At 43.7% G+C, this 25,976-nt stretch overlaps 1 protein-coding gene and 1 long non-coding RNA gene across 3 annotated transcripts in view; both read left to right on the top strand.

Moving 5' to 3' along the window:
• The first annotated feature begins 1,712 nt into the window (after positions 1-1,712).
• Positions 1,713-3,539, top strand: LOC140599864 (uncharacterized). Its single transcript, XR_012002850.1, has 2 exons — positions 1,713-2,994; positions 3,132-3,539. It is a non-coding gene; the product is annotated as an uncharacterized lncRNA (long non-coding RNA).
• A 4,000-nt stretch (positions 3,540-7,539) lies between these two features.
• The window catches only part of SP1 (Sp1 transcription factor), a 40,842-nt gene continuing 22,405 nt past the window's right edge, over positions 7,540-25,976 (top strand). The window contains exons 1-3 of one of the 2 annotated variants that reach the window (XM_026000411.2): positions 7,540-7,861; positions 8,930-9,084; positions 9,409-10,924. In XM_026000411.2, the coding sequence (XP_025856196.1) occupies positions 7,855-7,861; positions 8,930-9,084; positions 9,409-10,924 (1,678 nt within the window). In that variant the 5' untranslated portion in view covers positions 7,540-7,854. Of the gene's footprint in view, positions 7,862-8,334; positions 8,749-8,929; positions 9,085-9,408; positions 10,925-25,976 lie in introns of those variants that run through there. The other variant, XM_026000412.2, reaches the window with a different exon arrangement.

Below are 25,976 nucleotides of genomic sequence, written 5' to 3'. Positions count from 1 at the left end.
GACTTGTTGAATAAACAGTCAATTGCCCTGTAGAATGTCCTACATTTGGGATTTTTCTTTTTTGTTTCTTTGTGTTTCTACTTACCTTGTTCCACCAGGCCCCATATTCTCTGAAAACCAGCAATTAGGTCTGAAGACTCCTTTAGATTCAGGCTCAATATTTTTGGGAAGAATACTTGTTGGGTGATGCAGTGTTCTTCCTATGACATTACATCAGGGATGCATAACGCACATGTCTGGTGGTCTGACTCATAGTTTTGAAGCTGGGAGGAGGTTAAGCCTGAGGGGACCTAGGCAGTCAACCCCCTATAGACGCGGAAAATGAGGTCTGGCTGAGCCCCAACTTCCATGGTTGCTGGAGTGCAAGGCAGAGTGGGGTGAGCTCTTGGGGGAGGCACTGAGGGAAGCATAAGCTTGAGGTTGGCAGCGTGGACAGGCTCAGTCCTTGAGCAGGATGGAGCAGAGTTCTGTGACAGGTAAGACACAGGCAGCAGTGTCTCCCTTTAGTCCTGAGTGCACCTTACAGGAGTGGAGAGACTAGCCAGGCAAAATTCCCCAGGATTGGGAGTGGAACCTTTCTAGGGCCTATTCACTCTGTCCTGTAGTAGAAACCTTCCTCTTCAACTCTGGGCCCTTTGGTGGTGGGCCTGGTGAAGCCGCGGCTTAAGAAAGTTCCTGACTCTACTAGCTGTTTTTCTTGTTCTCTGGTTTCCGGTTCCTGCCTTATAATACTCTTTAATTGCTTTTATCTTAAGAAAGATTTTATTTTTTGAGAGAGAATGAGTTGGCAAAGGGGGTAAGCAGATTCCCCACTGAGCAGGGAGCCTGATGTGGGGAGGCTTGATTTAGGGAGTCTTGATTAGGGACTCTTTAGGGTCAGCTAGGGATCATGACCCAAGCTGAAGGCAGATGCTTAACCGACTGAGCCACCCAGGTGCCTCTTTTTAACTTTTAAACTTTGGAATGTGGTGTTGGAAGGAAGCTCCTGTACCACCTAACCTAGCCCCTCACCGAATAATTTCTTCTTCCTCAGGAATAGCTGCATGTTAAAAAACAAAAACAAAACAAAACAAAAAAACAAAAAGAAAAAAAGAAATAACTGCATGTTGTATGGGGAAACCAGGATGTACTGTGTGTATTTCCCCAGCCTTCAATCATTCACACTCCACTTGCATAATTTTTAACATTACCAGGTTCCCCTGGTTCCATAGTATACCATTAATTTTTTTTTAATGTTTTATTTATTCATGAGAGACAGAGAGAGAGAGGCAGAGACACAGGCAGAGGGAGAAGCAGGCTCCATGCAGGGGGCCCGACGTGGGACTCGATCCGGGTCTCCAGGATCAGGCCCTGGGCCTCCCAGGCTGCCCCTATTAAGTTTTTCTTTACCATAACAACACTTCTGAGAACGGTGGGCTTGGTATGCAGTTCAGTTTCTTTCCACAGTTCACCCTCCACCTAGGAAGTGAGTGCATCACACTTGGGGAGATGCGGGGGCAGTGGGACCCCGCTGGGCAACGGCTGACCGGTTTCCCGACCTACAGGAAGGGCCGCGGCTGCCCAGGAGCCAGGCCCAGCCCCGCTGCGCACCCCGGCGGCCAGCTCTTCCCGGGAGCCTCGGCGCCCTGGGCCCCGCACCCGAGCAGGCCCTAGCCTCCAGGAGGGTCCCCGGCCCCGTCCCACGGCCCGTCCCACGGCCCGTCCCACGCCCCGTCTCCACCCCCGGGAACCGGCGCAGGCTCCCGGGAGAAGCGACGAGAAGTCAGGAGCCCCGCCCCATGGGCTTCTCGGGGAGGGAGGGCAGAGCGGGAAGGAGGGGCTGGCGGGGCGGGGCGGGGAGCCCGAGGGCCCGGCCCCCCCGACCCCGGGGGTGGGGAGCCGCGGGCCGGGCCCCAAGGCCGGCCGGCCCCACCCCATTCCTCCGGGCACCTCGTGGCCCGGGCGGGTTTGTTTATGCAGCCGGCTCCCTCCTCCCCCAGCCCGGCCCTGCGCCCGCCCCCGGGGTGGCCCCGGCTCCGTGGGAGGGGGAACCGGGCCGGCCCCCTCCCCCCTTCCTTCCTCCCGCTCCGCGGAGGAGGCCCGGGGAGCCCGGCTGCCCTTTGCAGCCCTGCTGCGTCCGTCTGTCTGTCGGGGCCGTGCCCGTTCGGGGGCCGGGGTCTGGGGGCGGCGTAGGGCTCTCACCCCGGGACTCGGGAGGACTCTTGGGGCTGTTTGTCTGTCCCCGGGGAGGAAACCGTCTCATTTTTGGTTAAAAGAGGAACTTTCCTCTAATTTTTTTTTTCTTTCCTCTTCTTATAATGCTGCACTGCCGGGCAGGACTGCAGTCACCCGTGGGGGCAGACGTCCGGGTGGGGGTGACTGGTGCGGAAGTTGGCATTAAGCATTGGCCTCCCTCTCGCTCTGGTGAACGGAGGCTCCCAGAGGAGTCAGAGGGTTTGGATATTTTGGGAAGGCAAATGTTTTGATTGTTTCAAGACGAGTCTTTGGGGGCAGATTTAAATATTCAGAAAAGCTCTCTGCTTGCTGGGTTTCAGGTCTAGGCTCTCTGAGCCTTCATGGAGCCGGGGCCTGCCTTCTAGCTCTCTAGACTGCCGATGGGTTGCGGAATTTAGTCTCAGACCTTCCTCTTCCCCTTCGACACCAACCCTGCTTTTATTTATTTGCCAAAGTGTCTTGGAGCTCCAGAGACCGTCAGCTGGGTGTAAAGTCAGGCCTGTCATCTTGCAGCCTTCCTCAGAAAAGAGAATACTCGAGAAGTTTGGGCCAGAATTCAGCTCCAACAATAATCAAGTTGTGTGGTTGACCATGCCTCCCAACTCTCCAACAAAGACTCTCATTTTAACCCCCAAGCCCTTCTTCCCCCTCCAGAGCCTTCAAGACCGCCAGAGCCACGGACAGGTTGCCAGACTGAAGAGGCCTTCCTAGAACAAAGTACAGAATAGGCTGGGGTGAACCACAATGCTTCGCAGATAAGGAAATAAAGACGTAGCAAAGGTACAGAATGAATCCTTTTAAATAGTGATAATAGTAGAGAATATCTGTAGTCAGTCCTGGATTTCTCATCAACAGGTTGGGCTTCCCAAAGAAACCAGATTTGTTATAATTCTGTTCTTAGTTTTTTGCCTTTCCAGGGCCCAGAAAAGACTGAGGAATGTGCACGATGATCCATCCAGCTTCTCCAGTCACCATTTCACTTCAGATGACTTTAGATAGCATGATGCGAAAACTCTAGGCTTGTTTTCTTGTTCACAGAGAAGGTTTCTTGCTTAGAAGACTGTTGATACTTTATCATCTTATCAGGGATTCTGTCTGTCTTTTTCTTTCCTGAGCTCCTTTATCCTAGAGTAAGCAGAACAGGTTTAAAAAAAAAAGGGCAGCCCGGGTGGCTCAGTGGTTTAGCGCCTTCAGTCCAGGACGTGATCCTGGGGTCCTGGGATCAAGTCCCACATCGGGCTCCCTGCGCAGAGCCTGCTTCTCCCTCTGCCTGTGTCTCTGCCTCTCTGTGTCTCTCATGAGTAAATAAAATGTTAAAAAAAAAATTAGGAGCACCTGGGTAGCTCAATTGGTTAATCATCCAACTCTTGGTTTTGGCTTAGGTCAGTATCTCAGGATTGTGGGATGGAGAAGCTATGTGGAGCTCTGTGCTGGGTGTGAAGCCTGCTTGAGATCCCCCCCACCACCCCCGCCGCCCTTCATGCATGTATGCACACGCTCTCTCCTCTCAAGAAAAAAAAAAAAGTCTGTTTTGTATTTAACAGCAGTAGTTGAAAGCTAACTGGGAAGGAAACTTACAATGGTGGTCTAAAAGGAAGGTTTTAAAATACCTGCATATTTTATTTTGTAAAATCTTCCCGGTTAAGTGATCAATTTTTTTTCAAGTTTATTTTTTTTTTAATAATTTCTACACCCAACATGGGGCTCAAACTCACTACACCAAGATTAGGAGTCGCATGCCTTTCCAACTGAGCCAGCCAAGTATCACAAGTGGGAAATTGAAAACAAGAATGGCTTCAAAATCAAGAAGAATGATTTAATTTGTAAAAGGCAAACAACTGAAGGCTGAGAATCAATCCTTGGCATTTTATCATCTGGAGACGTATTCAGGATTTTGAGAACTAGGTTTCTTTCACTTCAGTGTTTGTTTACTGGGTGTTGATTATATGCTAGGCCCTGAGGATAAGAAGTGAAACGCTAGCTAGCATCCAGGCCCTCAGAATGCTTTATCTGGTTGGAAGAGATTGGATATTCAGAGATCTCTGATAGAAGTATGTAAAAAGAGTATAGTGGACAGAATATTCAACGTGGGGGATGTAGGAAAGACATCATAGAAGTCATTCCAATCAAAGTCAGGAGGAAGAGTCGGGTAGGCCAGAAGAGGGTAAGCTGAGTAGACTGTGGTTCTGGACTATGGAGCCCCAAGAAAGAATGCTTTGGGGGAAGAGTCCAGCAGAGAACAAAATGAAAGGTAAGATTGCAATGGACAGTTATGGAAGATGAGCCTGAATCAGTGCCGGGTGGACCACTCTGGAATGATACCACTTTGTGCATGGACCATTAGGACTGATTTTGAAGTAAAACATCTTTCAAATGACCCACGTTGCCTTTTAAACACGTCATTAGGAGTTACTTAAATGATTTCATAAATGGTTATATAGACAGACACTGGCATGTGTGGGATTTGAGAAACCCTGAAATAAGTTATTCATTTTTAAAACTTCATTTTAGCTTTGTTTAAAGGAATTTTGTTCAGGTTTTCACAGATGAATTGGACAAGATGGGTCATGCCCGTTTGTTCTGAGTAAATAAGCATATGTTGAGGATATCCCTCACGACCCTGGGGAAGCAACAAGAAAAGGAAGATGGTTCTTGAATTTCAGAGGCTAAATCTAGACCTTTTGGGGCACCTGGGTGGCTCAGTCAGTTAAGCATCTGCCTTCAGCTCAGGTCATGATCCCAGGGTCATGGGATCCAGTCTCACATCCGGCTTCCTGCTCAAGGAGGAGTCTGCTCCTCCCTCCTGCATTGCCCCTCCCTTGGCTTGTGCTGTCACTCACACTCTCAGAAATAAATCTTAAAAAAAAAAAACTAGGCCTTTTTCTCAGTACCTAGGATAAAATCAAACTCTAGTTCTCATTTCACTGATGGACTCGCTTAGAACAATGGGAATAAAACCCAAGCTTTGGAATTAAACAGAACCATCATGAATGATCTAACTTACATATTTGAGCCTCAGTTTTCTCATCTGTAAAAGCGGATGGCAACTTAAATTAATTGAATTAAGTTACACAATATATGTATGTTCAGAGGCTAACTATGTTAGTTCCTCCCCCACCCCCCAGCAAGTTTAGGTGTGGTCTTTTACTGACTAAACAGCTGTTAGAATCTCCAGAGCTTGGTTTACAAAGATGACTAATGCAGTTTCTAACATCCAGGAAGTTTCTTCTCTTCTGGAAGTTTCTTCTCTCCAGTTTCATCCCTTACTGTTTCTTACACTCTTGGTTTAGGGGCTAGTCAACTTGAAAGAACTAGTTAAAAATGCGTATTCTGAAGCCGCACCCCAGAGATCTGATTTACTAGGTTTGAGATGGGAGATTACGAATCTGCTTTTTTAAACGAGCCCCAGAGGATTTGGTTAGAGACTGTCTGACATAGTATTTTGAGAAGCTTTGATCTAGGGAGGGATGCTATTAATTGTAATGTGAAGTTTTACATAAAGGCATACAGACGATGGTGCCTTTTGAACTGTCGTAGAAGTTAGATTTTTTTCCCCCAGTAGCTAGAATACAAAAGCATTAGAGAAAATGTGTATATATACACGTTAAAAAAAAAAAATCAAGCCTATTTTTATAAATGGTTATACCAGGCTTGCTTTATTTGTTGAAAAATATATGGACTTTGAGTGGGCCTGTTCTGGGTTGGAATCTGGCACCACAGCTCACTAGATTCGTGACTTTGGGCCAGTTAGTTCCCGGCCCAAGTTTCTTATAAAATAGGTAACATCCCTGGTAGCAGTATCTTCCTCAGGAGGAGGACACAGGAACGCAGAAGGCTTAACTGACCGAGGCACCTCGCACCCAACAATCCCTTCACCTCCCCTCAGGGCCTACACGAGGCGGCAGAGGCCTGCTTTAGGGGGATCTGGACTTTATTTATATTTTATTTATTTTAAAAAGTATTTTATTTATTTATCCATGAGAGACACGGAGCGAGGCAGAGACCCAGGCAGAGGGAGAAGCGGGCTCCCTGAGGGGAGACCAAGGCGGGGACTCGACCCCGGGACCTCGGGGTCACGCCCTGAGCGGAAGGCGGACGCCAAACCGCTGAGCCCCCCGGGGATCCCCGGGATCCGGACTTTAAAGCGTGACCCCATGTCACCAAGTGCCGCCCTGTAAATAATTTAGCGACAACACGAAGACACCGGGAGGGGCCGCAGGGAATGACCTCCGTGTCATTGACGACTCACCCAGGCCGCCTCCACCAACACCGGGGGAGGGGGGGGAAGCGAGGTAGAACGGGAGGTGCCAGAAACGCAGGTGTCTGAGGGGAAAGTGTCCTGTGACTTTGGTTACAAAGGCCCGCGCTCTCCTCCTGCCGTCCTGCTTCACGCCGGACGGGGCGTGTGGGGAAGGAGAGGCAGGAAGTGGCTGACAGGACGCGGACTCTGGGAGGTCCTCCAGGCCCAGCTCTCGAGAAAGTCAGCGCCGCCGGCCCCCGTCTGCGGGACGAGTCGGGAAGATGGCGTCCGCCGGAGTCGCACAAAAGCCCGTGCGAACGGCCGGCGCGGGGTTGGCCGGGCGCGCGCGCACCCACACGGCCGACACCCACACTCGGAGGCGCCCGCCCGCCCGTCCGCCCACCGCGGGGAGGGGGACCCTGGGGGGGCCCCCGAGAGAGCGGCCGCGGGAGGCAGAGCCGCGCTCCGCCCGTCTCGACCCTGACACTTGTTGCGCAGCACGGCCCCACCGCAGCGCGCCACCTAACCACTGCAAAGACGTCCCCTGAGGAGGGCCAAGATGGCGGCGGCCTCCTCTTGGCACAGCCCTGCTCCCTCCCCCGCGACGGGCGGCTCTGGCGGCGCCCATTGGCCCCCCTGGGGGCGGGGCCTGGCCCCCTTCGCCGCCTCATTGGGCGGACCGACTGAGGGAGACGCCGCTTCTCCTCGGCCCACCCCAAAGTCCCGCCCCCGGAGTGCATTCGGCGTTCAATTGGCTTCTCGTTCACGTCAATTTGCGTCCCAGCTTGTCTTGTCTCAGCGTTGGCCCAATCCTGACTTTCCTGGCTGCCCGCCTGATTTCTGATTGGCTTTGATCGGCTTCATCCTATCCCATTTCGGCCTGCTTCTTACCCCCTCCCACCGGGGACTGTGCCCAGGCATGTCCGGGCTTCTGGTTGGCCGATGTTCTGTCATTCCAACCTAAGCTCTCCCTATCCCCACCGTTCAGGGAGCCCGCCTGGCGGTTGACTGGCTCCCTCCCAAGCCTGTCATCACTAGCTCCCGCCCACCCCCACTTCCTGCGCCTTTCATTGGGCCTTAAAACTGAGAGGGCGGCCTCCTTGGGCGGACACCAGGCACGCAACTTTGTCCTACACGCCTTAGAGAGCCAGTGAGCCCTGCCATTGGATAACCCACGCGTCTTTCTTCCGCAAGTCCCTCCTTTCTCCCTCCCTCATTGGGCGGGGCAGCAGCGAAGGGGCGGGGCCTAGGCCGGGCTTGTGGCGCGCTGCTCCCTCCTCCTTACCCCCCCCCTCCCTGTCCGGTCCGGGTTCGCTTGCCTCGTCAGCGTCCGCGTTTTTCCCGGCCCCCCCCAACCCCCCCGGACAGGACCCCCTTGAGCTCGTCCCTCAGCTGCCACCATGAGCGGTAAGGATGAGTCCACTCCACGCTTAGGGGTGGGAGGGGAATGAGGGGGCGCGCGCGAGGGCCGACCGGGCGGTCCCCGCCGTGAGGGGGGGCGGGCGGGAGGCGGCGGCGGCGGCCTTGGTCCCGCCCGGGGCGGAGGGAAGGGAGGGAGAAGGGGCAGTGGCGGGGCCTGCGAGAAAGCGGGGGATGGGCCGCCCGCCCCGGGGGAGGGGGCAGCGTGGCCTCGCCCGCCCCCTGCCCGCCCCGGCCACGGGGGACGGGCCTTACCCCCCACTATTCGGCCGCCCGCCTGAGGCTCCTCCCGCCGGGGGCTGGAGCCGCGGGGGCGGCCCGAGCAGTGCAGGCCCCGCCCGGGCCAACCGCCTCCCCGGTCCGCCCTCTGGTCGCCGCCTGCCCCAAGGCCCTCCCCTCCCCCCGTAGGTTTCCCCTCCCCCCCACCGTCCCGCCCTTTCCACGCCCCTCACCCCGAAACCGCCCTTTCCTTCCAGGGCCCGCCCTCTGTCCGCCCCGAAACCTCCAGATTCGTAACCCCTGGACCCCGTAGCCCCTTAGCCGTGCTCACAAATGTTTCCCCACTCACACTTTTTTGTTTTTTCTTTCCCCTTTGCCCCTCTTCTCCTCTTGCTGCTTTTTACCCTTGGATTTTTCTCTTTCTCTATATTTTTTGCCCCTAATTTTAGCAAGCTTTCCATCCACCCACATGTTGTTCTTTGCCTTACCTATTCCTCTCCTTTTTATCCCCAGGATACTTTTTTTTATTTTGAAACTCTTTGAACATGTCCATCGCCCCTCACATTTCCTATACGAAAAGTACATTTTTAATGTTTCCTGGGTGTAGTTTTGTGCCAGGGAAGAATTGAGGCCCAGTTTCAGCACTGCTAAGCCAAGTCTGTGTTCTATGTGTCCTACAATTGCCCTTTCCTCAATCCACTTTTTTTTTTTTTTTTTACGCTGGTGCCTTTCACCTTACTGTTAATTATTTGTTTCATCATAGCGTCCTTTATCCCTCCTAACCTTACCCTTTTCCTTCCTGCAACTCTAAGTTGTTTATCTTTTAATTCTTTTTAGACCAAGATCACTCCATGGATGAAATGACAGCCGTGGTGAAGATTGAAAAAGGAGTTGGTGGCAATAATGGGGGCAACGGTAATGGTGGTGGTGCCTTTTCTCAGGCTCGAAGCAGCAGCACAGGCAGTAGCAGCAGTGGAGGAGGAGGAGGGCAGGTAAGTGATAACCAGGGCAGAGTAGGGGAGATGTCTAGAGAATGTAAATATTCTTAGATTATTGCCTTTTCACAGAAACGTTTTTAGGAAGGCGCTAAACCATTTTGTATCTAGGGAAGTTAGCACAGAGAGACAAATGATTGGGAGATCTCCAGAGATGAGGATTTCAGCAGTATAGATAGGTCAGCTTTTTGTTTCAGGTTTTTTTTTTTTTTTTTTTCCTCACTTTGGCTGCAGTTTTGCTGTTTATTTGTTTTAAAACTGCCCCCAGGGCTGGCAGCTGGGTGTCTCTGACTCCTATCCTCTCCCTTATTTTCCGGCCAGGAATCCCAGCCATCCCCTCTGGCTCTGCTGGCAGCAACTTGCAGCAGAATTGAGTCACCCAATGAAAACAGCAACAACTCCCAAGGCCCAAGCCAGTCAGGGGGTACAGGTGAGCTTGACCTCACAGCCACACAGCTCTCACAGGGTGCCAATGGCTGGCAGATCATCTCTTCCTCCTCTGGGGCTACCCCTACCTCAAAGGAACAGAGTGGCAGCAGTACCAATGGCAGCAATGGCAGTGAGTCTTCCAAGAATCGTGCGGTCTCTGGTGGGCAGTATGTTGTGGCCGCCACCTCCAATTTACAGAACCAGCAAGTCCTGACAGGATTACCTGGAGTGATGCCTAATATTCAGTATCAAGTAATCCCACAGTTCCAGACCGTTGATGGGCAACAGCTGCAGTTCGCTGCCACTGGGGCCCAAGTGCAGCAGGATGGTTCTGGTCAAATACAGATCATACCAGGTGCAAACCAACAAATCATCACAAATCGAGGAAGTGGAGGCAACATCATTGCTGCTATGCCAAACCTACTCCAGCAGGCTGTCCCCCTCCAAGGCCTGACTAATAACGTACTCTCAGGACAGACTCAGTATGTGACCAATGTACCAGTGGCCCTGAACGGGAATATCACCTTGCTACCTGTCAACAGCGTTTCTGCAGCTACCTTGACTCCTAGCTCTCAGGCAGTCACTATCAGCAGCTCTGGGTCCCAGGAGAGTGGCTCACAGCCCTCCACCTCAGGGACTGCCATCAGTTCTGCCAGTTTGGTATCATCACAAGCCAGTTCCAGCTCCTTTTTCACCAATGCCAATAGCTACTCAACAACTACTACCACCAGCAACATGGGAATTATGAACTTCACCACCAGCGGATCAGCAGGGACCAACTCTCAAGGGCAGACACCCCAGAGGGTCAGTGGGCTACAGGGGTCTGATGCTCTAAACATTCAGCAGAACCAGACATCTGGAGGCTCTCTGCAAGCAAGTCAGCAAAAAGAGGGAGAGCAAAACCAGCAGACACAGCAACAGCAACAAATTCTTATCCAGCCTCAGCTAGTTCAAGGGGGACAGGCTCTCCAGGCCCTCCAAGCAGCACCATTGTCAGGGCAGACCTTTACAACCCAAGCTATCTCCCAGGAAACCCTCCAGAATCTCCAGCTTCAGGCTGTTCCAAACTCCGGCCCCATCATCATCCGGACACCAACAGTGGGGCCCAATGGACAGGTCAGTTGGCAGACTCTTCAGCTGCAGAATCTCCAAGTTCAGAACCCGCAGGCCCAGACAATCACCTTGGCCCCAATGCAGGGTGTCTCCTTGGGGCAGACCAGCAGCAGCAATACCACCCTTACACCCATTGCCTCAGCTGCCTCCATCCCTACCGGCACAGTCACTGTGAATGCTGCTCAGCTCTCCTCCATGCCTGGCCTCCAGACCATTAACCTCAGTGCATTGGGTGCTTCAGGAATCCAGGTGCACCAGCTTCCAAGCCTGCCACTGGCTATAGCAAATGCCCCAGGTAAGGCTTCTAATCTTTTACACTAATTTCCAGAGTTAACTAGTGTCTTAGTTGAGACTGTTGAGTCTGAGGAAGGAAATAGAGATTTTTGTGGGTAACAGTTTCTAGAGGGCCGGTCGATTAGAGAAATAGCAATGATTCTATTTAAGTCATTTGGAACTCACTTAACGGAAACTTTTTTCAGTTACTCTTATGAGAAAGGGGCACTTCTGGGCAATGTCTCTGGGGTCATTGTACTTCAGTGCTTTTGGTGTTACAGAACAAGGGTCACCAAACTTTTTCTGTGAAGGGCCAGATGGGAGATATTATGGGCTAGTGGGCTAGTATCACATAATCTTCTTTGTTTTTATGCAACCCTTTAAAAATGTAAAACCATTCTTACCTCAAGGGCTTTATTTTTATTTGGCCTGTGGGCCCACTTCTTTGGTAGGATGAGGATTGATTATAAACTTGACCTGTTTGTGGGAAAGTTATTAAATAATCAGGTAATTTTTACAAACTGTAATTCTTAAGTGAGGGAAAAGTGATATAGTGGGTTCCAGAAGTATTTAAAAAAAAAATCCATAATCTTTAGTTAACTAGAATATCTTATTCTCTGAACAAGCTTGTTAATTAAGGGTTTAATTTTTTTAAACTTCTAGTTGCTTTAAAAGCATCTTTCTGGTCTCACCTTACATTTTCAAAGAGCTTCCTAGGTAATTCTGGTACTTCCTAGCTAGGAGAGCCACTTCATAGATGCTTTGAAAGTAGCTTATGGTTGAGTAGGGGGGTGGGGAGAGAATGGGAGTAAAGCCTGAAATGGAGTGGGGAGGTGTGAGAGGAGTTAGGAATAAGGAGAGCATTGAAGGGAGAGAGTCCTCAGGGAAGAGGTATGTATTGGAATGTATGTTGAATCATTTGACCACAATATTCAATTGTTAATTTTAAACAGTGTTTCACTGTTGGTTAATTTGAAATTGGAAATATGTCCACTTAAAAAATTGAAAATCTATTTAGAATTTATTTTAAATTCTGTGGTGATGGAGCTAATCTTTAATAAAGCACAAGCAGAGGAAGGATACTATTTTTTTTTTTTTTTAAGATTTATTTCTTTTGAGGGGGGAGGAGCAGAGGGAGATGGGAAAGAGAGACCCAAGCAGACTCCTCGCTGAGCGTGGACTCGGACACTGGGTCAGTCTCATGACCCTGAGATCAGACCTGAGCCGAAATCAAGAATCGGATGCTTTAACCGACCACCACCCAGTGGGATACTATAGATTTTTATATTCTGACATGATACATAAAAATTATGATGGGAAATGGTTTAATATCACTGAGCTTAGCTTTATCGAAATATATGAGGGTTTATTAATTGTATACTTTCATTGTAGAGTTCTCATTTCACTTAAACTGGTTGTTCTATAAAAGAGGTTAACAAATAGCCGTATTTCCTGCCGCCTGCAGTTTTGGAAAATGGTGGGGGGAGGTCGGCTGAAGTTCCCTAATTTTCTTACGTACTTGGAGGTGTGTTTAAAATGACTACATTTTGTGCCTTAACAATTTTCTTAATGAATCAGATCTTGGAATAAAAGTCAGAGCTGAAAGGGACCCAAGAAGTCATGTAGTACAGCTGCCTTCTTCTCTAAGGGCACGGAGTTACAGAGAAACAGTTAAGTGGTGAGATGACATATAGCTAGAGCTAGGGCTTGTGGTTAACTCTAGTGTAGGGCATTTCTTATTAGTTTTAATTTAGGATATAAGAAATCCTTTAGATTGTTAATGTTTTAGAAAAGATATCTTTGCTTATTTGATAATTAATGCTCTAGAGCCGGCAAGTGTTTCACAGGCTAAAAATTATGGCAATAGAAGTGGGAAAAGTTAATGAAAGCAACAGCCTGGAAAATTAGACACTTGCTACACTAGTATGTTTTCTCTTTGCTCTTGGGTTGTTGTATCCAGCAGTTTTGCTCTTCCTCAAAGGAAAGCAAAGCTGTGGGATTGTTCCTTGGTAATAATTTGGATCCTTGCAGTTTCTAAAAAGGTTTAGAACTTAGGCTCTAGAGAACAGTTATGAGGCACTCTCATTGCTAAATCATGCTCTGGGGAAGTCTGCCATTTAATATGTCATAGGATAGGGCTACCTAGCTATTATTGATGGTCTCAGAGCTTAAGAAAATGCATGCCTTTTTGTGAAGTAGCAGCAGCTTGACATTCACTAATGAGAGAATGAGTCTCTGAAAGGCCATTTTGTGAGAGTTAAGATTGGTTGCCTCATTACTAGTGGTTTCTGAAGATAAAAAGTTTCCTCCTTTCTGATTAGTTGTGCTTGTGCAACATTTTTTTCTTCTTCAATTGGTCAGTCGACTTTGTCCTTAATGAAAGATAATAAAATCATTTCCTAGAAGTTTTAGTGCTGTTCAGCTGTTGCCTGGCTGCTAAAAAATATCTCCTTTTACCCCCTTTTCTGGTATATAGTAATTTTACTGGAAAAACTCAATCTCTTGGCAGTATAACGTAATAGAAAGAGTCTTGGATATGAAGTCATCTATAGATAAGTGGATAGATACGTAGCACTCTACGAAGTGAGACATTATTATGTGGCTGTGGAAGACTGCAACTTCCAGAGCATTCACTTAGGCTGTTTAGATTTATTGTTTTAAAAAATCATGTTTTAGAAATTGTTTAAGCTTTTCTGTTGACTTTCAGTGTTTATTTGTTTGCTGAATACACAGGCAAAGGAGCAGACTTAGAACCAAAGTAAGCCAGGCATCTCAGTATCCTGTGTTTTTTATGGCTCAGCCCCTGGTGGGTGGTAGTGAGGAGGGGACCACCCAGTAAATGGAGTATAGTTTCCAGACAGTGAAATGATCTATGGGCTCTGAGGTTGCTTTTATTTATTTATTTTTTAAGTTAGCAGCTTTTTTTGTTTTTAAATCAACACTCTTTCCCAGTTATCAGCACCCTTTCCTCTCATTTTGTAGTTACACTCTCACAGATCTTGTTTTTTTCCAGTTTAAAACTTCAGGTTTTTTCTCAGACACTGTTATGTCCTGAAAACTCTTCCACCAGGTTGAGGGGGGGCCAGCTTTGAAAGACAGTTTGTATGACTTCGTGGGAGTTCTGCCTAATAAAGAGTTCAGGGCTAGTCTTTGGCAGGAGAATAGAACATATTTCCTTGATGGCTATAATTCACTCAAGAAACAAATTTCAGGCACTAAAAATAAAAATTTCACATCTGCTTGGTTTTATCGGGGTCAGGAAAATGTCTTCTCTTAGAAGTTAAGTTGAACGTGATACCAGAGTTACTTTGCCAACGGTGTCGCTAAACTTGGGGTCAGATTGCTGAGACCTAATTTATTAAAAAGTTGTATTTTAGACTAGTGTATATGAACATTAGTGACTAGTAGGTTTAGTTGGTTTAAATGTGTTTAGAGTTACTCTTTTGCAAAACATCATACCAGATAATTTATTAAAATAATATACTTTATCAAATACAATGTCAAATGTTTCTGCATCATTTGCCTTTTTAATCTAATATTATATTTGTTTCTGAAGATAACGTTAGTGCTTTTAACTGATTTCAATTTAAAAGGTCCCCTTTAAAACCAAAGTGCCTTCATTGAGAAGACAGTCCTCAGACCTTTTCAGTTGCTCCTATTTATTCATTCCAGTGGCTTTCTGTAAATGACGTCATTGTTAAATCACGTCTCATTGTGTAATGTGGCCATTTTAGTTCTGAATTAAATAACAAGAGCACAAGGGTACCTAGTGTTTCAGGAAAGTTTAGTATCTGTTTTATTCTTATATCTTCCTTTTAACTGTTCTACTTTGTAAAGTAGCATATAAATGTTACCACTAATAACCTAGTTCTGCTCATTTCCTTCTAATTGTTTTGTTTTCCCTCCTTGAACATGTTTTGAGATGTAAGATGAACATCTGTAGAAAAGCTTTATTACATAAAGCTTTGTAAGTTACTTACTTGATGTCTGTAAATGTTAATAGATAGTATTAATTGAAATTTTCTACTTTGCTATGTATTTTTCATATTTCTTACAGGTGTGTCAACAATAGAGCTCTCCCTTTCTTTGCATTATTATTCAGGCTCTGGAGTGCTGAAGTGTTATTTTAAATGTAAATGCCCAGATTGTGACTATATTGTTAATACTATGCTAAATTTTAAGAATTGTTTCTCTTAGAAAATCCTGAAAAAGTTTCTTTAGAAAGATTTTTTTTCAGAGTTGGTTGCAAATCTGGGCTATAATTTGAATTTGCACTTTTGCTCCAACATTTTTTAAACTTTGAATGGCTTATGGAAACTGGGCAGTATTACTTGTTTGACAAGTTTGGATGTGCCTATCTAATTTACTATGACTCTTTCTAACTCTGTATCTGAGTACAAAATAAATAATAATTTTGAAGGAGTTAAAATATATTTGCATCAAGACAAAGACTTTACTGTTAAGAGATGAGAAAACTAAGTTTAAAAAAATCTATACATCTCTGGAAACTTGTAAAATATTATTTTTATTTATTTTTATTTTTAATTTTTTAATTTTTTTAAATTTTTATTTATTTATGATAGTCACAGAGAGAGAGAGAGAGGCAGAGACACAGGCAGAGGGAGAAGCAGGCTCCATGCACCGGGAGCCCAACGTGGGATTTGATCCCGGGTCTCCAGGATCGCGCCCTGGGCCAAAGGCAGGCGCTAAACCGCTGTGCCACCCAGGGTTCCCTATTTATTTATTTTTAAAAGAGTTTATGTATTTATTCCTGAGAGACACAGAGAGAGGCAGAGACACAGGAAGAGGGAGAAGCAGGCTCCATGCAAGGAGCCTGATGCGGGACTCGATCCCGGGATTCCAGGATCATGACCTGAGCCAAGGGCAGCGCTCAACTGCTGAGCCACCCAGGTGTCCCTTAAAAAATTATTTTTCTAGGAAGGGAAATATTTGCTGCAAATAATCTAAAAAAGGTTAAATGCTATCGAGATGGATCTTTTCAAATTATTCAATATGTTCTTCATTGAATTGACCCTTTTTGATGACTTTTTTTTTTTTTTAAGATTTTATTTATTTATGAGAGACACAGAGAGAGAGAAGCAGAGACACAGGCAGAGAGAGAAGCAGGCTCCATGCACGGAGCCTGATGTGGGACTCTGATCCCGGGACTCCAGGATCACGCCCTGAGCTGAAGGCAGAGGCTCAACCATTGAGCCACCCAGGTGTCCCACTTTTTTTTTTTTTTTTTTTCTTTTACAGGACTTCTCTCAAATAGAAAAATGGATTTGTTTTTCTGAAGTGTTACTAACATTGGTAGTCTAAGATAACAGGAAAAAAATAGCATGGTTAATGAACAACTTCTTTGTAAACTTTTTATGAATCATAATTCGTTGTGATCAGATTAATTTGAATTTATTTAATCTGTAATTTAATGAAATATAATTAGTGATGTGATCAAAACATTAAGAAGAGAGGAACAAGATGGCAAAAGAGAAATCAAAGACCTATAGTCAGTTTGAAAACCTGAAGGTCAGCTGTGTCATTGAGGTGTGTGTGTAGAAGAATTTTTACAATTAAGATGTGATGTGTTTTCCCTTACTGTACCTTTCTTATTTTTTTCCTGATATGCTTGAGACATTTTCATAGCAAACTTTTATTCTTCCTCATCTGTTGTTTTCCGTGTTACCAGGAAATTCCCTTTCAGTGCCTGCCTTCTCTACCCACCACATTTCTGATTTGAAAAAAATATATTATCCTGACATACTTGTGGGGCATACAGTTTGAGAGACTATATAGGGTCCAATTTTGTCCAGGCCGACATAGACAATGTATAATATTTTTCTCTCTTTTTTTTTTTTGAGTTTTAAGAATTTTTTTTTTTTTTTAACATACTATTAGTTACGGTCACTGGTGGTATGTGAAAATACTAAGCATAGAATTCTTTGGCAGTTTTTTGCACTTGTGAAAAACTATATTTTAATTTTATACAGGCTATTTGTCTTAAGGTAAAAAGCTTTTAATTCTGAAAACTGCATTTGGAAATTTTCCATATTATCAAGAACTTCTTTGTTTGGTTTGGTGTTCTCTTAACAGAATATCTTGTTGGCATTATCATGTTTTGAATAGCCTCCTTGTTTAGCCTTAATGCTATTAAGAAATTCAATAATATTCATGGTTCAGTTAACTTACCAAGGCATTTACTGAACACCAGTATACTTAGTAATCTAATTGCTCCCAGCAGGCTTCAGAGTTAGAGACAAAAGTGTAATGGGGGAAAAGTGTGATAGTGAAAATGGATACCATTTTTTGATGCTTTAGCAAAATTTATTGAGCATTTATTATGTGTCAAATGTGCTAGGCTCTCAGAATTCACTGAAACGGATAATGGTTCTTGCCTTCGTGGAGCTCCAGTTGCTGTTGTGCTGTAGCTATTTACACTTAGGGCACTTCAGAGGGGACAAATTTTCACATGGCTAATATTGAGAGTTGCAGAAAATATAAGGAATAAAAGGGCCACACTATTTTGGATTTTAGTTTTCTCTATGTTATATATTATCAGCACTGAGCCACCCAGATGCCCCTAAGTCTTAAAAATTTTATTTCAATAACTGAAGTGGCAGTATTACAAAATACTATTATATTATCTAGATGTGCCTTATAAAAATTTAAGAAAGAAGCATTTCATTTTAAATAGATACATGTTATGGGGCTTGCATGAAATAGGCATCTTCATTTCCTACACTTCTTTCTTGGTATTGAATACTCCATGGACTATTTGATTTTTAATCATCGCTTTGCTTGCAGAGGAATTTGATGCTGTTTAAAAGTGGTACCAGCCTGGAGTGTCTGGATGGCTCAGCCAAATGGTGCATTCGGGTCAGGTCGTGGTCCTGGAATCGACCCCACATTAGGCTCCCTGCTCAGCGGGGAATCTGCTTCTTCTCCCTCTGATCTTCCCCGCTGCTTGTGCGCGGGTGCTTGCTCTCTCTCTCTCTCTCTCTCAAATGAATAAATAAAAAATGTTAAAAAAAAAAAAAAAGTAGTACCAACCAAGAAATTTGTTCCATTCCAAAAAGCTGAGCATCAGACTTAACAGTGAAGTTTTCATTTAGCTGCCTTAAAGCCTCACTGCCATATGTTACATTGTTCAGAGTGATTCTCTTAGTGAGAATGTTTCTAAAGGACTAGTGTTGCATCTTCTGAAGACCCCTGATAAAAGTAAGATACCCAGGGACGCCTGTGTGCCTCAGTAATTGAGCGTCTGCCTTCTGCTCAGGGGGTGATCCCGGAGTTCAGGGATCAGGTCCCACATTGGGCTCCCCGTGGGGAGCCTGCTTCTCCCTCTGCCTGTGTCTCTGCCTCTCTGTGTGTCTCTCATGAATGAATAAATAAAATATTTAAAAAAAAAATTCAGATCCCCAGCGGAGACTTGTTTGGAGATGCCACAGGCTGGCATTATGCTCAACATGCCCTACAAGATTGTATCTAGAGGAAACAAAAACATAAAGATTATGTGGGAAAATATAAGCTTTCTGTTTGGTTAGGAAGTTGGGTTTAGAAACTTTTCTAGGGATCCCTGGGTGGCTCAGTGGTTTAGCACCTGCCTTCTGCCTGGGACGTGATCCTGGAGGCCCCGGGATTGAGTCCCACAAGGGGCCCCTGCATGGAGCCTGCTTCTCCCTCTGCCTGTGTCTCTGCGCCTCTCTCTCTCTCTCTCTGTGTGTGTTTCTCATGAATAAATAAATAAAATCTTTAAAAAATAAAAATTAAATAAAAAACAATAGAAGCTTTTCTAGTTCTGGTTCAAAACTGCCATCAGGTCCATGCAGCTGCCTTCTGAAAGCTGAAATGGAAGTTGATAATGAATTGTATACTGCCCAGGAATGATTGTATTTATAAATGAATTATATCGTGTTATGTCTTCTGTTTTCCTGTACTCCCTCTACCCTACCCTTTTTTTCTATCCCCAGCCTCCCATGAGACATTGGTACTATGAACAAATTCAGGAGCTTAATAAAGAGAACTGTCCCCCCTGCACCCCCATTTGTTATACGCTGTTATAAAGGAGAATGAAATGGCTCTTTGGGAAGTGTAATATAAAAATCTACAAAATTGTTGGGAAATAATTTAGGATGAGTTTTCCCACTTAATACTTTTTTGGATGGGAAGTGATATGGATGACTGACTGTAAATGGGATCTTAAACTTAGCATACTGCCCTTTTGTTTTATGTCCCTTTTTTTTTTTTGACAAATGAACCTCTCACATCCTGTGTAACATAGGTTGAATGGTTTAGCTATGGATATAATCTTTAATCTGATGTATGAAATAACTCCAGCTTTAAAACTAGCAGTAATTGATTGAATATCCTTTGTGAAAGAGAAAGAAAGCTTGTTCTGAGGTGAGATATTTAGCATGGACAAGAAAGTGACATATGGTATTTGTAGGCAGACCCGACCCACAAGGGTCCAAGTCATAACTTTGCTTCTTACTGGCTTTGTGACTCAGGGGAAGTTCTTCATCTTCTCTGAGCTGAGGTTTCTTTATTTGTAAAAGAGGGTTAAGAGATTATTAGGATTAAATGAGTTAGATAACCTGTAGGAGCACATAATGGGTACTTAACACATTAGTGCCCATATCTCAGTAAAAGTTCCATTCTATGTAGTCCTCCCATTCAATTAAAAGTAGGGTATTAATCACTTAATTCAGGGCTGTTCTTCCAGGTTGTTGAAGTGTCCAGGTCTTTAAGTTTTTTTCTTTATTTTCTTCATTGGTGCAGTCATTAAACTATCACAACTACCAAAGGAAGTAAATTCCAGTTAGTATGCTTCGTTCTGTCATAAACCATTCTAGTAAAAAAGATAGTTGACAGTAGAGAAAGTTTCTAGAATTATCCATGGATTTTCTTTTTCTTTATTTCTCATTGGCCTGGCTATGAACTTGTGCAGTGTATGTTTTCTCTACAGACTGCTGCTAGATTGACATTCTTGATGAACACTTTGCTAACACCCCATCTAATGATGATAATTGGGTTTTTTATTTCAGTGAATTATTTTTCTGTCCTCATTTCTTTTAAAGAGTTGTTTGATTCTCTGTAAATTAACAGAACTTCATTTATTTCTTTTACCTTTCTGGAATTCATTGTTACTAAAGCATTATTTTACTTCATTTTCCACTCTCAGCTGATTCCTGTCTCACCTGTTACATTCTTCCCATTCCCAAGTAACCCCCAACACATCAGAAGTGATGTGAAGGGGCAGCCCAGGTGGCTTAGCGGTTTAGCGCTGCCTTCAGCCCAGGACGTGATCCTGGAGACCCCGGATTGAGTCCCATGTTCGGGCTCCCTGCATGGAGCCTGCTTCTCCCTCTGCCTGTGTCTCTGCCTCTCTCTCTCTCTCTCTCTCTCTCATGAATAAACAAATATTCTTTTAAAAAAAAGTGATGTGAAGTGATTTAAGACTTCTAGGCAGATAGAAAGAATAATACAATGGATATTTTTTTACCTATATCCCAGTTCATAAAACAGTAGATTATAAATATTACTAAGGCTCATAAAATAGGGCAGCCCCAGTGGCGCAGCGGTTTAGCGCTGCCTGCAGCCCAGGGCGTGATTCTGGATACCCTGGATCGAGTCCCACGTCAGGCTCTCTGTATGATGCCTGCTTCTCCCTCTGCCTGTGTCTCTGCCTCTCTCTCTCTGTGTATATATATATACATATATATACATATATACATATATATATGAATAAATAAATAAAATCTTTAAGAAAAAAATAAAGCTCATAAAATAAATCTGCCTTAACAGTTTTTAACATTGCTACTGAACTATATGATTTTATTAAGTAATGGTTGTTTTAATTGTGCTTATGTACACACTTTTTTCTATTGTACGATGAAAGAAACTGGTTAAGTCTGAACTATTAATTTGTGGTTTTGGAATTTCTTGACTTCCATTCATCTATGGAACAAGAATGATTATGCTTGCTTAGTTCTTTGTGGTGATGTAGATTCATAGATGTACAAACACATAAAAACAAGTATCTAAGACTGATTATTCTTTGTACAAGTTTAGGTATCTCTGTTTTAGTTCTTAAATGTCTGTAGGGAAGGGACTATCTCTATTTCCTTTTGTTTTTTTTAGATTGAGAGTGTGAACATGTACAAGTGGGGGGAGGGGCAGACTCCCAGCTGAGCAGGGAGCCAGATACAGCTGAGTCCAGGGCCCCAGGATCATGACCTAAGCTGAAGGCAGAGGCTTAACCCACTGAGCCACCCAGGAGCCTCTCTTTTCTTTATACAGGGTAGATTTGATACCATAAACATATGGGTGCAGAATAAATGATCTGAAGAGAGAGCACTGGTTGCCCACAAAGGACTGCTGATGTTAATTACAGTTTCCTTGTGGGAAATGGCAAAATTCAAAGGATTCGCTTTATAAAGATCTATAGAGCTGGGCCACTTAGGTGACTCCGGTCAGGTGTCTGCCTGTGGCTCAGATCATGATTCCAGGATCCTGGAATCAAGCCTCATATGAGGCTTCCTGCTCAGCAGGGAGCCTGCTTCTTCCTCTGCCCCCTACTTGTGCTTGCTCTCTCTAGTGCTCTCTCAAATAAATGAGTAAATCTTTAAAAAATCTCTAGAGCTGAAATTAGAAACCTTTGAGGATAGGAAAAAAAAAAAAACTTTTGTTTAAATGATACTGGTAAAAACATTAAACAACACAAATGTAGAAAAAAAGTAAAAATTAATTGAAGTTTAGCTATCCGAAGATATCCACTGTTGAAATTCTGATGAACATCCAGCCAGCTTTTTGTACCTTTGTGTACAATTTACAAAGAAGTCTATATACAATCTTAATTAATATTTTAAAGAATTATACTATCAGTATTTATTTTTACCAAACAATACAGTATGAACATTTTTCCTATAAATAATAATAAATGTACCTTTGCATCATTTTAAATGATCATAAGGTAATTTCATAGTATGTACTAGGATTTACTTAACCCTGTTGTTTCCACAGTTTCACTGTTATAAGCAGTGCTGTGGTGAACATTTAAGTTCACACTTTTTATTTTTTAACTTTTAAAATAATTTTATTGTTTTTGAAGATTTTATTTATTCATGAGAAAGAGAGAGGCAGAGACATAGGCAGAGAGAGAAGCAGGCTCCCCTCAAGAAGCCCTATGTGGCACTCGATCCCAGGACCCCTGGATCATGCCCCAAGCCAAAGGCAGATGCTCAACCACTGAGCCACCCAGGCGTCCCAAGTTCATATTTTTTAGATTAATATTCTATAAGTGAGCAATTCTAGTATGTTTCTTTCTTTCTTTCTTTCTTTAAATTTGTTTGAGAGAGGGAGAGCATGCATAAGCAGGGCAAGGGGCAGAAGGAGAGAATCTCAAGCAGACCCACTGAGTACTGCCGAGGCATGCCCATACACTGAGGTATATTTCTAAGAGAAAAGGGAACTTAGGTCCACATGGAATCTTGCACAAAAATGTTTATAGCAGCATTATTCATAACTGCCAAAAGATAGATACAACCTAAATATTCACTGACTAAACAAAGTATGTATTCATATGAGGGAGTATTATTCAGCCATAAAAAGAAACGAAGTATTGATACATGCTACAATGTGGGTGAGCAAGGAAAACATTATGTTAAGTGAAAGAAATAAGCTGGAGAAAAAAAGGTCATATATTTTATGGTTTTATTTATATGACTTATCTAGATCAGGAAAATCCATAGAGAGAGTGTTTGCCAGGGTATGGGGTGAAGAAAAAATGGGGAATGATTGGATATGGGTGTTTTTCTGAGGTGATGAAAGTTTTGAAAGTAGAGAGGTGGTGGTTGACAAAGCATGGTGAGTACACTGAATGCCACTGAATTGTACACTTTAAAATAGTTAATTGAATGTTATGTGAATTTCATGTTAATTTTTTTAAAAACTCCACAAGAGGCTCCTGGCTGGCTCAGTTGGTGGAGCATATGACTCTTGATCTCAGTGTTGTGAGTGCAAGCCTCATGTTGGCCATAGAACATACTTTTAAAAATTCTGTGGGTGCCTGGGGTGGCTCAGTCCTCTAAGCATCTGACTCTTGATTTCTGCTCAGGTCATGATCTCAGGGTTGTGGGATTGAGCCCCAAGTCAGGCAGGCTCTGTGCTCAGCTGAGAGTTAGCTTGAGATTCTCTCCCTCTCCCTTCTTTCCCACATGTACTTTCTCTGTCTCTTGGTCTCTGTCTCTCTAAAATAAATCTTTGAAAAAAAAAATCTAAGTGTTGGTAGGTCAAAGGTTTTATACATTTAAAGTTTTGATATTGGGCAGCCCTGGTGGCTCAGAGGTTTAGCGCCACCTTTACCCCAGGGTGTGATCCTGGAGTCCCGGGATCAAGTCCCGCATCGGGCTCCCTGCATGGGGCCTGCTTCTCTCTCTGCCTGTGTCTCTGCCTCTCTCTCTCTGTGTCTCTCATGAATAAATAAATAAAATTTTTTTTAAAAAAATAAAGTTTCGATATTTAAAGTGAATTTCAGAAAGCTAGCAGTTTATAGCTAGCATTAGTATTAATCTTTGCAAAAAAAATATATTAATCTTTGCCAGGGACGCCTGGGTGGCTCAGTTGGTTAAGTGTCTGCCTTTGGCTCAGGTCGTTATCCTGGAGCGCTGGGATGGAGCCCCTCATAGGGCTCTCTGCTCAGTAGAATCTGCTTCTCCCTCTCTCTCTGCCCCTCCCCCTACACCTTCTCTCTCTCTCTCTTTTCTCACTCATTCTTTCAAATAAATAATATAGTTAAAAATATACTAGCCTTTAACTATATTATAGCCTTCCCCCCCCCAATATGAGGGGGGAAAGATTCTTGCTTTATTTTATTTTAATTTTTATTTTTTTAAAGGTTTTATTTATTTATTCATGAGAGAGAGAGAGGCAGAGACACAGGCAGAAGGAAAAGCAGGCTCCCTCTGGGGAGCCTGATGTGGGACTCGATCCCGGGACCCTGGGGTCATGCCTTGAGCCCAAGACAAATGCTCAACCACTGAGCTACCCAGGTGCCCCTCATTATTTTCTTATTGGTCTTACACATTTCTTGCTGCTTTAAGCTTAGTATTTTGGGTTTTGTTGCCATCGTGGATAGGACCTTTTCTTCCATTTTATTTATTATTATTTTCAGATGTTACTTTTTTCTTTTTTTATTTTAGAGAAAGTGTATGCTCGTGGGCAGGGGTTGGAGGGAGGTGAGGGGCAGGAGGAGAGGGAGAGAAAGAATCGCAAGCAGGCTCCATGCCCATTGTGGAGCCAGATGTACAGCTCCAGCTCAGGACCCAGAGATCATGACCTGAGCCAAAATCAGGAGTCGGATGCTCAACCAGCTGTGCCATCCCCGCCACCCCCATTTTATTTTTAACTGATTCTTTTGTGTATATGTGAAAGCTGTTGACTTACGGACATTGATTTTATAATGGCTATCTTACTGTAATCTTATTGTTTTCAATATTTTTAGTGATTTTCTTTAGGTTTCCAGGTATACAGTCTTATCTGCAAATAATTTTACCTACTACTTTCTAATGTTTATACCTCATTTCATTCTTGTCTTGCTAATAAGATTACCACTATTACTGTCCCAAGAACAGAGAACTTAAAATACAAAATATATTAGGTAAAATATGTCTGAATTATCCATTGCCATATTAAGCAGTAGTGAAGGAAACCAGTATAAGAAAAAGGGTACACAGGGGCATTCAAATCTAAGTTTGTAAAAAAAAAAAAAACATCTAAGTTTGTTCAACTGTACCATTATAGTGCATTAAGTGTATTTAATGGTCCTTATTAATTTTAATCATCAGAAGCTTCTAGTAATTTAAAAACATCTGTTAATGGATACAAACAGTCAAAAAAATCTGTCAAAGGACCTGATTTAAAAACCAACAAGATAAAAAAAAAAAAAGAAAGAAAAAAGAAAAAGAAAACCAACAAGATAGGGGGCGCCTGCGTGGCTCAGTTAAGTGTCTGACTCTTGATCTTAGCTCAGGTCTTGACCTCTTGTTGGGCTCCATGCTGGGTGTGGAGTCTACTCAAAAAAAAAAAACAAAAAACAAAAAAGAGGGACGCCTGTGTGGCTCAGTGGTTAAGTGCCTGCCTTGGGCTCAGGGCCTGATACTAGGGTCTCTGGATCAAGTCCCACATCGGGCTCCTTGTGTGGAGCCTGTTTCTCTCTCTCTCTCTCTCTCTCTCTCTCTCCTGAATAAATAAATAAAATCTTAAAAAAAAAAATCAGGAAAATGGTGGAGGCATGAATTAAGTACAAAATTAATTTTAATTTCATCATTTCCTACTTATTTTATCACTGTCTTGCTCTTAACCAAATGACTATATTCACTTAATCTTTTTATACCTCTCCCACAGCTTTCCTTTGGAATGTATATATTTAAGTAAATGAATTTTAAATCATTCCAGTCTGAATAATAAGTAATTATAGCTAGTTTGGGAGGAATATTAAAGTGAGAGCCTTCCCCTAGAAAATTATCACTGTAGTGAGAGTTGGGGGAAAAAGATAATTCTAATTCATTTCTTGGTCTTAAAAAACAGTTTTCACTATGGAATGATGTTGACAGAGGTGGGAAGTAGGTGAAAGCCTTGGAATTTAGAAGAATTTTAGTATGCTAATAATGATTAATTTTTGAGATCTTAGTGTTTTTGGACATGATAAATAGGGATATCTATATGTTTGGATTCAACGATACATAATATAAGAGTGTTTAGTAAAGAAACATTACCAAAGCTGAAAAAAAATTGGTTTTAATACACATCCAAATTAAACTTCCTCAAATGTTCCCATTTTAAATTTGTGGATTGCCTTTTCCTTTTTTTCTTCTAAACTCCTTTGCTGGGACGGTGGACTTTAAAAACTCCTATCTATCACTTAGTTACAGTGACCCCTACTGGTAAGAATCTTTGACATCATTGTGCAAATTGTCCCATATTTGAAAACTACCCATTTACTGAGGTATGAAACATCAGTTGTTAAATCTATAAAATATTGTTAATAATAAAAGGGTGAGATGCACAGGCTGATT

The sequence above is a fragment of the Vulpes vulpes genome, chromosome 8 (genome assembly GCF_048418805.1).
Source record: "Vulpes vulpes isolate BD-2025 chromosome 8, VulVul3, whole genome shotgun sequence".
Classification (NCBI taxonomy): domain Eukaryota; kingdom Metazoa; phylum Chordata; class Mammalia; order Carnivora; family Canidae; genus Vulpes; species Vulpes vulpes.
This window is presented reverse-complemented; position numbering and strand designations above follow the sequence as displayed.